Source organism: Coffea arabica, chromosome 1c (genome assembly GCF_036785885.1).
Source record: "Coffea arabica cultivar ET-39 chromosome 1c, Coffea Arabica ET-39 HiFi, whole genome shotgun sequence".
In the NCBI taxonomy this organism is placed as follows: Eukaryota; Viridiplantae; Streptophyta; class Magnoliopsida; order Gentianales; family Rubiaceae; genus Coffea; species Coffea arabica.
Window position 1 is genome coordinate 53,099,274 of NC_092310.1, and position 10,126 is coordinate 53,109,399.

Genomic DNA, 10,126 nt, shown 5'->3' on the forward strand with positions numbered 1-10,126 from the left:
GCGAAAGTAAAGGCCTTTCGGTTTTATACTTTTTTTAAGGTGGTTTACTCTTTAGTCACTTTGATTTGCAAAATTTTAAATATGTTGTGCCTTAATGCTACTTTACTATGAAAAGGCCTGCTAACATTAATGCCCAAAAAGCTGTTTCCAAGGAGTCAAGGCTTCGAAAATTCCCTGTTTCAATGCCAGGTCATCCATCGATTCCAGCAACTAATAAGCGCACTATAGGTGGAGCAACTTCCTTAAAACAAAATCAGATGTTGCAGCCAGGTAATCAAACTAGTAGTCTGTATTCATGAATGGTACTGGTTTCAAGTGGTTTCAAGTTGCTTTTTTGATCTAGTCCAATACAACTAGGTTTTATCCTTATGCTCTTAAAATTTCAAATGACTTAGATGATGGTTTGTATAATAAGCTTATGTTTAGTTACATATTAGGGCTTATCCATGGTTAGTGACATTTAATATTTTTATCTTATGCAGTTGTTAATACCCAGAGAAATACAGAACTAAAAAGCTACTCAAAAAGTGTAAAAAACACAGAGAGTAAAGCAAAGGCTGTTTCTGAAGAGTTACTCAATAAATCCTCTGCCTCACATGCTAAGAGAAACAAAGTGAGAACTCCCAAGCCTCTTTTATTGTATTTACTTGCAGCACACTCTGGTTTTGATCATAGTATTAACATTTTTAACAATCAACAATCTAATATCTCTTTTACTCGTTTCAATTTTTTTTTGACTCGTTGCAGGTTAATCCCCCTATTAGTTGCATGCCTATTAGTCTGCATGCAACAACCCAATTATGTCCCATACAGGTCAACAAAGTCCATAGTTCTGGCTCAAAATTGATTCTAGATGATGTCCCTTCAGTTATCACTGTGGATTCATCTGACAGCCAAGATGTTACCACACAACTAGCAGTTAGGCTTCCTTCAAGCAATGTCATCACTGGTACAACTTTGCAGCATACACAAAGTCAATCAACAAAACCATCAGGTCTGAGAATGCCATCTCCGTCACTAGGATTTTTTGGTCAGGTATCACTATCGGCTCAGTGAACACTATAGTTTACCATGGTTCTGGTATCTTATCCTGCCTTCTTGAAATTATTTTTGCAGTCAAAATTTCCAGCTTCAAGTTGCTTTTCACACAGAATTGTTGACCCTAGTCATCGACGAGGTAAACTTGGTGACTGGAGGCCACCGCAATTGCCAGCAAAAATTCCTGGAGTTGTTGATGGTAAAATGCTGACTTCACGTGTCTCACGCTCAAGATTTAATCTTAGTGCCGTTTCAATTGATGCAATTACACCTGATGTGGGCAAAGATGCTATGATGGATGGGAAGAAGATTCCACATGAACCTAATCACTGTGAGCTTGAGAGCGATAAGAATAGGTTGCTGAGCATCACTGATACAAATGGGAAATTTAAGAATCATGTCAAGGGTGAAAGCATTGCTGCAGTTGATAAAGATGGAGAAGCGGAGATGAAAGAGAATATAAATCTCTTAAAAATTCCATCTTGTAGAAGTATGACAGAAGTTGGCAATGCCAAAAGCTGCACTCTTGGTCATACAGCAAGTACAGAATCAGCTGGCAACTATTTCGAACATTCTTTATTTTACCAACCTGAGGAGTTTGCTATAGGTGTAACTGGAACAAGAAACATGAATACAAATTCATGTGAAGATGAAAATTCTGGCAGCTCTACTGTAAATGATGTTATTAATGGTGGTGTGATGAATTCTGCTTCAGTGAGGTGCATGCAGAATCTTGATCAATCATCTAGTTTGCAGAGTGACAGATTAGAAACTTCCAACTTTGAAGAGCTCCTGGTCCCTGATGAAGATAAGCCTTCTATGTTGGTTGAGGGAAACCATAAAAAGATGGTTGGAGATTCATGGATTTGTGGAACTGAAAAAATTGATAATCAGACTGTTGAAGATTTGGAACTTACTAATTCTAGACTAGAAAATTTAGAATTTTCCTCTGAGCATATATATGCAAGTCTTTCAAAAGATTCTTTTGTGAGGAATGAGATGGCTCAGAATAGACAGAACCTCAAGCAATCTTTAGAGGTTATTGAATTGAAAGATACATCTGCTATGCTTTTACAGACTCAAACTGCTTGCCCTGAATTTGAACAAATCTCAAAGAGTATCCATGGTTTGGCTTCTGCTGATTGTATTTTGCTTGAGAAAGACATAGGTTCTGAAAAATACCAGGTAGCAGTAAATGAGATGTTCCCAATAGATGAAAAAGGTGCGATTGAAATGGATAATTCTGGAGTTGAAATTGCAGAAACATTTGGTGGAATGGAAGGCGAAGGATTTGATACTAACCAGATCATTAGCCATGATTTTCTCAGTGAACCAAATGAGATGGCTGAGAATACACAGAGCCTTAAGCAATCTTTAGAGGTTGTTGAATTGAAAGATACATCTGCTACGCTTTTACAGACTCAAACTGCTTGCCCTGAAGTTGAACAAATCTCAAAGTGTATTCATGGTTTGACTTCTGCTGATTGTATGTTGCTTGAGAAAGGCATAGGTTCTGAAAAATACCAGGTAGCGGTAAATGAGATGTTCCCAATAGATGAAAAAGGTGCGATTGAAATGGATAATTCTGGAGTTGAAATTGCAGAAACATTTGGTGGAAAGGAAGACGAAGGATTTGATACTAACCAGATGATTAGACATGATTTTCTCAGTGAACCAACATTGGTGTCTTTTGAGGTTGCCCCACTAGTTCCAAATCATGATTCTGCACTAGATACAAGTGTCACTCATGTCATTTTGAGTGACAGAGCCACCTCTTTCGATATGCATCGATGTTCATCTGAAGCATCAGAGTTTTTGGTTGGAGAAGTCCACAAATCATTTCATGGGGATAAAGTGAAGAATAGTGAAGTTAATGAAAGAAATCTCGTAATAGTGGAACCTGTGTGTCAAAGTTTGTTTAGTGGTCCTCATCTAGAAAGTCATGTAGCAGACAATAATCATACCAGTTTATATTCAGAAAGCAAAGTATGTCATGATGACCAGAAGTCTGACACTCAAACCATTGCAGGAACTGACAGTACCTTTGATGGTTATCCCGGGATTGAGATTGCAATGCAAACAAGAGAAGCCACAATAGAAGCAACTAGTGGGGATAATATATCACAGACTGGAAATGATCCGGAGTTCTTTGCTGACAGCAGTGTGCCTACCAAATGTTGCATTGACCATATTTCAGTTGTGGGCGATCACTCTGCTACAGATGCTAATTGTACTGAAGAATCTGAACAATTGCTATTGTCTAATTGCTTCACATTGGTTGAAGAAGTTTCTGGGCTCAAAAATATGTTGTTTCCCAGGGATTCCTCATATGAGGAAACAACTGAATCTGCAAAATCCAAAGAAAGTAATGTTTTGGGAAGTGGGGATGCAATTGTAGTAGAATTTGAACATTGCGAAAGTGAATTTAGAAGCTACAAAGAACTTACTGATGCACCACTTCGAGCTTGTGATCGTGGTAATCATAAATTTAATGGTGATTTGAGCATTGAGGAAACTAAACCAAGCTGCACGGAGATTGAGCCTTCATCTGAGAAGTGTGAGCTTTCCAGTGGAAGTCAGACGAGGCACTATATTGAGCTTGGAGGTACAATGTTCTATCTCTAACTTTATTAAGTTTTGAGCATGAGTTAATGATTGCATTCGAATTGTAAAAAACTGTAAATCAATTCAAGAATTTTTGTGGGATGACATTTTGGGTTGGCTGGTTGAAGGAGGTCTGACATCACCCAGAAGCGTAAATCAGTCCATTGGAGTAATTGATAGTGCCTTAACTGATGAAATTAAGCCCGAAGTTTGCCAGGACATGGATAGTCTTGTGAAGGACACAAAATGTGATTTGAAGACTTCATTGTGCCAGGAACAGGATGGAAATTCAACTGCAGCAATGTAAGTTGCAATAACTAATTTGCCTTCTGGTTAATTTGTGATTATGGGCACTCAGTGTGATCTTGTTAAAAGTTGGTAATCTATTTCTCAATCTTAAGAGGTCTCTCTTGCAGTGGCAGCAATAAAGCTGTGAGCAATTCAGATAAAACAAATCTTATAATCTTTCCTCCAAGAAATGCAGTTCCATTTTCTGATGAATGGTTGGCTGCTGTTGAAGCTGCTGGAGAGGTAAATTACTCTTGGTAGCCATTTGGTGCTTTGGACGTCAATATCTGGCAATGGTTGGCTGCTATTAGTAACCTAGCTTACATTGGTACCTGATGAAAGTTTTGACCTTATTTTGATTTGCATTCTGCCTCATTATTGTGCTTTTGCCATATCATAATATGTACTGAACTATTACTGTTCAATGAAGAACATGCACCCTTTAAGCATAACACTTGTTTCTTCACGACAAAATAGTCTTAACCTACGGAAGTTTCCATATTTCAACTAACAAGTTACTCCTATTTATTTTTTGTTTTGAAATTGCATAAATAATAGTGTGTGGTTCAATGTTAATACACATCATTATGGTTTTGGGTTTTAAATTGTCAAACTAAAGCGTCTCTTGTTGTTAACTAATAAAATAGCGCATCACAGTGACTCAAAATCATAGTCAGGCTAACTCATTCTCTTTGAGTTGTTTATTCATTTTCTTAAGTTCACCTTATCACCAATCTTATTGTGCACACGTACAATCTTGAGAAGTTGCTTGATTATGGCAATTAAAATTAGGCTTATAATATGAGTTCACATGAAGAGTTCTTTACAGGAAATTTTGACCGTGAAAAGTGGTGCAGTGCAAAATTCTCCACCAGACAAGTGTTTACCTGAACCTAGCCCATGGTCTCCGGTATGTCACCCTTCTAACATTGGTTTTGTCAATGGTTTAAGAGAAATCTTTCCCATTTTGAGTCATAACATACTAACACTAAAGCCTAACTTCTAAAGGAAGCATCTTATTGATGTCTTGGTGTTTTGAGATGCATTCACTTTTTTGACTTACTATTAGCTCTTTTCTTTACGACTGCAAAAATATCTGGAGTTGGAAACATGTAAGTTTTAGGCATTGTGCTCTCATAATTTATTTTCTAATGGCAGTCCTGACATTGCTGAAGGTTGTTCTCTCCTCCGTGTCTTGAATGTTAGTCTTTAAACTCGGATTTTCTGTATAAAAAGGCTGAAAACACTAGATTATCATGAATTTTGCCTTTTCTTTAGATTTCTAGTTTGGTTGGCATGCACTTTTGTCTGTTTTCTCTTAACATCTCAGCTATGAAAATTGAGAACCCTTTTTGCATGTTATACTCCTAAGGTGTCCTTATTTTGAACTTTGACTCAGTTCAAGTATTTCTGTAGTCAATTTACTGTATTATTGCCATTTGAGTAACCTGCATCCCCTACACAAATCAAACTAGGAAAAGAAAAGAGTTCTATAGTTTTTTAAAACTGTTTGAGTGGTTTCTGTTTCCCGGACAAGTATCTTGTTTTTCAAAACTGCAAGCATATATCAACAGACTGAATTGGAACTTTTTTTGGCTACCTTTGTATTTGAACTGCCTATCTTTCCTAGATTTGGCTTTGCGTCTTCGTGTGGTATACTAGTACCTTGGTGGGCAGAAATGCTTACACATTTATGAGTCCTTACTCTGTTACACTGCTCTAGATTTCATTCACATGCCAGAGCCCATGGAACCAGAGTTCCATTTACACAACAGCAAAAGAGAAATGAATATTTTGTCATTCTTCCTGTTATTTCGTATGAGATTTTAGTGCGCTGATGACTTGTTTAACAGATATTAAACTCTGAACAAACAGAAAAGTTTCAATTAAAAGTTTAAAGGGGATATATTCTGCTGCACTAGTCTTTCAATTCGACCAATTTCATTACCAATTCAAATATCAAATGTTTTGTGATTTTCAGGTCAAAAAGAAAAGCAACGCCATCGGGCCATATGACTGTACAAAGTTCACCAACAATTTGTCCTCTGATCCTCAATAATCAGCTAGGTCTGAATTTCATTTTTTTTTTAAACTGGAAAACTAGTATTAGATAGTGACTAAAAGATGATATTAGATCATTTTTTCAGTGCTTAGTTCCTGTTTCTTCACCTTTGTTAATGAGGTAATTGTGCCTGTGGCTACTGCTGCTTGTCACTGATCAGGATTCCAGGTTAAAGGTGTATTATTCTCCGCCAAACTAAGAATCAAATCCTATTTTCCACTCTTAAACATCCTTTTTCCCCTTTTCTCACTTTTTTTTTTTTTTTTTTTTTTACTTTTGATTGCATTAAACGATATTTCATGTTGCAAGTATTTTCCAAACTGATAAAAGCAAACTCTAGCTTCCCTTCCTCATTCAAAACATTGTTCGTGCCTTCATGGTCTGCATCCGCAAACATCCCTTTCTCTTCTTTTGTCGTTTTTATTTGTTGTTGCATAATGGAAATTTGATTGATGTTTTTAATTTGAGATTTTGAATCATGAGCCCTGAGAATGTCTGATTCCACCACAATTGAGTTTCCGTCTAGAATAAGGCATCCATAGCTTAGTGCAGCAAAGGTCTAGCAAACTTGATTTTCTCTGGCGTATAATGAATGATATTTCCTTCAGAAAAAAAAAAAAACCAAAATTTCATTAGCTAGTGAGTCTGGAAGTTCGAATTTTGTAAACAATCTTTTCATCACAAGTAAAAGATCTGGGTCTTGAGATAGTTATTTGTTTGCCAACAATTCCTTCAAATATTTTACCATCTTTCCCCGCAAAATCAAAATCAAATTCCACCGTCTTCTTGCCCCGAGATTAGTCGGAACCGTGGAGCATTCTCTCCAGTTATTAGTTAAAACTAATCCTCCTCTGTGGTGCATATCGTTTCTTCATCTTTCATCGTTAGTCAGATCAAATTAATACTGTAAAACAGTTTTCAAATTGATTAAGTTTGAAATCCTTGAGATATGAAATATTAAATTATAACCCAACAGTAAAATGGTGAAAAGAGAGCAGCGTCCTCTAATCTTTGGTTTGTATTGATCCTGGATTACACAAGTATGGAAGTAAATGATCTTCGTTAGATATTGACTTTTATCCTCTACACGGTAGAATCATCGGTTACCTTCACCGTTTCAACATTTTGGTACTTGTAAAAGTACGAACATACAAGATAATAACAGAAGTTGAGACCTGCTAATACACAAACCAGCCAGTACACATTATCTAGTCTCCCTTTGTTCAAGTCATCTGGCAACCACCCTCTTGTCCTTCGGACAAGATCAATCACAGCATTGCCCAGATAGTAAGCAATGCCCATATATAGAGCTACAGCTGCAGTTGATGTGCTTTTCAGCGAAGCAGGGAATTCTTGGTAGTAGAAATCAATTTGACCAGGGAAAAAGAATGCTTCTCCAATGCCTGCGATAGCTAGTGGTGGCACAAGCCAGAATACTGACATTGGTACCACGGCATTATCCTGGCCTTGAAGGTCATGCAATCGCGCAATCTTCAGCCTTTTGGCCTCTACCAGGGCTAAGACAGCAAGGCCAACAATGTCTAACAAATGGCCGATCCCAACCCTCTGGAGAGGCCTGACGGGATGGCCAGTGAACTTCTCCCACAGGGGGAATAAGAACCGGTCCAGGAGGAATACGGTAAAACAAGTTGGCATCAGAGTGAAGAGAAATACTGAACCCGCAGGAATTTGGAAATGTGGTCCGAGATGACGGTCCATTGCAAGAGCCTGAAGGACCGATAGACTCCCCAAAATAACGAGTGGGGTGGACAAGAAGAACCCCGTGGACCATAGTGGGAAAATTTTGATTATCCTTTTGAAATCTTCTACATCTTGCACTGTACATGGTTTCCAAGGTTGTCTGGTGGAGCCATCTGGTTCGGTTTCCCCTTCTGCTCTGAGTGCTGCGCGGTTTAAGAACCTGTATATATATATATATATATTTTGAAAGCAATTAATCAGCTAATTCGATAATCGAATTGCTTTATCTGAACAAGTCAAAGGTAGAGGACTAGTTGCGCCCGTTTGGCCAGTGAATTTTTTGGGTGTTTGTTTAAAATTTTATTATAATTTACTGTAAAAGTTTTTAAAAAAAATTTTGAAGTATTTTTTTTTTTGAATATTTCAAAGTGTATAGTTTAAAATTTTTGAGAAATTTTTTGAGATTATTGTAACTAAAATTTTTAAAAAACTTGTAGCAAACAAACTTGACAAAAAAACTTGTCTTCCAAACAAGGCTAAATTTGATTGTACACTTACTTGAAAAATTTTGAGGGAAAGGTAGTCACTTTGTAGTCTGGCCCTTGAAAATAGTCTTCCCTTTTCAGTGAGAGCACCATTTTCCTTTTCCTGAAAGATGCAACAATAACACGAGCCAAACGAACAAAAGGGCTACCTTGTGGCTTGAGGTGATGATAGAAACCGCTGCCAGCTAAGAATATTGCCAATGCAAATATATTTGCGGCAAGACAAATCCCAAACCCCAGCGTCCAACTAACACTGTTCTCAATATACACAATGAGAGTAGAGCTTATACCAGTGGCCATGTACATTGTAAAAATGTACCAGTTGAAGAAAATTCCTTGATGCTTTGGTTTATCAAACTGATTTGCTCCCATGGATCCAATGGTGAAGCGTGTCCCTGCCATCCCTATAGATCCTAGAGCTAAGCCGATATAAAGAACTGCAAGTTGGACTTCTGATGGATATTTACAGAGGTTCGATCCATTTTCACAATGCGGAGGTCTCAATTTACTGATTGCTGCTGTCAGGACTATTATCAGTAGGCCCTGCAAATTGAGAAATAGTTCTTTCAAATCTGATCAAGTTAAAGAAGCTTATTAATCTCTCCACCTGCAACTTACAGAAAAAATTAAAACAAAAAAATCTGTTCACGTTCAATTCATGTTTATCGAGAAGCTTAGACCCTTAATATTGATAAAATGAAAGTGCAGATCAACATCAGATACACAATCGATCAAGTTAGCTTGATCTGGAAATCAAGAGTCTAAAACAGAGATTGATTCAGTCACTAAGATGATAGAAACAAGAAGAGAAAGTTCCTGACCAGGGATGAAATGAGAGAAGAAATCCAGATGACGGAGTAACAGCCCGTAAATGAGTCAGCAATGATGGCTGCAGCAATTGGAAGTATTGTGGTACAGCCATTAACAACATTGAAAATTTTAGCTGCACTAATGCTTCTGATGTTGAATTCTTGAATCAGATATACAATAAGGTTGCCAGTCAGTCCTCCAAAAGCAAGTGCTATACCTGCCACAGTTGCTGCTTTATAGAAATAGCTCTATGTTAGAACATCTAGGCAAACAATTATGCTACTGGTGAAATGATACTAATATCTGGAAGTTCATTATCTCCGGAGATAGGTAGAGTGCAGAATGTATTTAGACGGTCGTTTTATAAAGAGAGGAAGAGAGAAAATGACCTATAGTGAACGGAAAAGTGGTCCATCCGCCTTTCTTGCCCCTGCTGGAAATTGAAGTAGGCTCAGGGTCTTCTCCATTAGCAGAGTTGAGTACTGTCCTGTCCATGGTTTTGGAAAAAGGACGGCTCAAACGTTGTCAAACTGTAAAGCTCTATCTATAGTGGTATATTCCTGTTGGATATATATATATATATATATATATATATATATGGATATTTTCTCAAAGATTTGTATGTTTTACCATCTTTACAAGTCTCCATTCAAGTATTCACTACCTCTGCCCCACGAAAACTGGAAAAGGGGAAACACTTGCATACATGAATATGGACTGCTCTCCCTCGTGCTGATTAAGCAAAAAAAAAAAAAGTCAGCATCCTCGATTATACATTGTTTAGGGTTGTGTTTTCTTTAGGGTGGTTGGATTATGACATGTCTAGAGACTGGATTAGTACCAGAATTCGAGGAGTGGAAAATTGAAGAATGTCAATGAATTTGGTCACCTTTGATTGCCAGGGCAAGCATATTTTTGGAATTTAGCTGTGACATTAGCATTAATGATTCGGAATCTTTTTTCTTCACAGAAGTACAGGTACTCGTCAGCTCTTTTTTCTTCTTGCTCTTTCAAATATCAGACGGGGTAATCTATAATTAAAAACTATATAATATTCATGTGACAGAAACAAAATTCC

At 37.3% G+C, this 10,126-nt stretch overlaps 2 protein-coding genes across 3 annotated transcripts; one reads left to right on the forward strand and one right to left on the reverse strand.

Moving 5' to 3' along the window:
• Window positions 1–13: 13 nt before the first annotated feature.
• LOC140036088 (uncharacterized) lies at window positions 14–6,219 on the forward strand. 2 transcript variants are annotated; one of them, XM_072077351.1, is made up of 8 exons: window positions 14–270; window positions 483–613; window positions 748–1,035; window positions 1,117–3,643; window positions 3,771–3,945; window positions 4,059–4,173; window positions 4,748–4,840; window positions 5,912–6,219. In XM_072077351.1, exons 1-8 carry the CDS (start codon window positions 108–110, stop codon window positions 5,987–5,989), a joined length of 3,570 nt encoding a protein of 1,189 aa, XP_071933452.1. In that variant the 5' UTR covers window positions 14–107; the 3' UTR covers window positions 5,990–6,219. The 2 variants fall into 2 exon arrangements, with proteins under 2 accessions (XP_071933452.1, XP_071933453.1); XM_072077352.1 differs by having other exon boundaries at window positions 75–270; window positions 4,760–4,840.
• A 773-nt stretch (window positions 6,220–6,992) lies between these two features.
• On the reverse strand, window positions 6,993–9,631 carry LOC113727344 (protein NRT1/ PTR FAMILY 2.7-like). The gene is made up of 4 exons (XM_027251498.2): window positions 9,438–9,631; window positions 9,060–9,277; window positions 8,252–8,781; window positions 6,993–7,913 (listed from the first exon to the last, which is right to left on the reverse strand). Exons 1-4 carry the CDS (start codon window positions 9,541–9,543, stop codon window positions 7,076–7,078), a joined length of 1,692 nt encoding a protein of 563 aa, XP_027107299.1. The 5' UTR covers window positions 9,544–9,631; the 3' UTR covers window positions 6,993–7,075.
• Window positions 9,632–10,126: the final 495 nt, after the last annotated feature.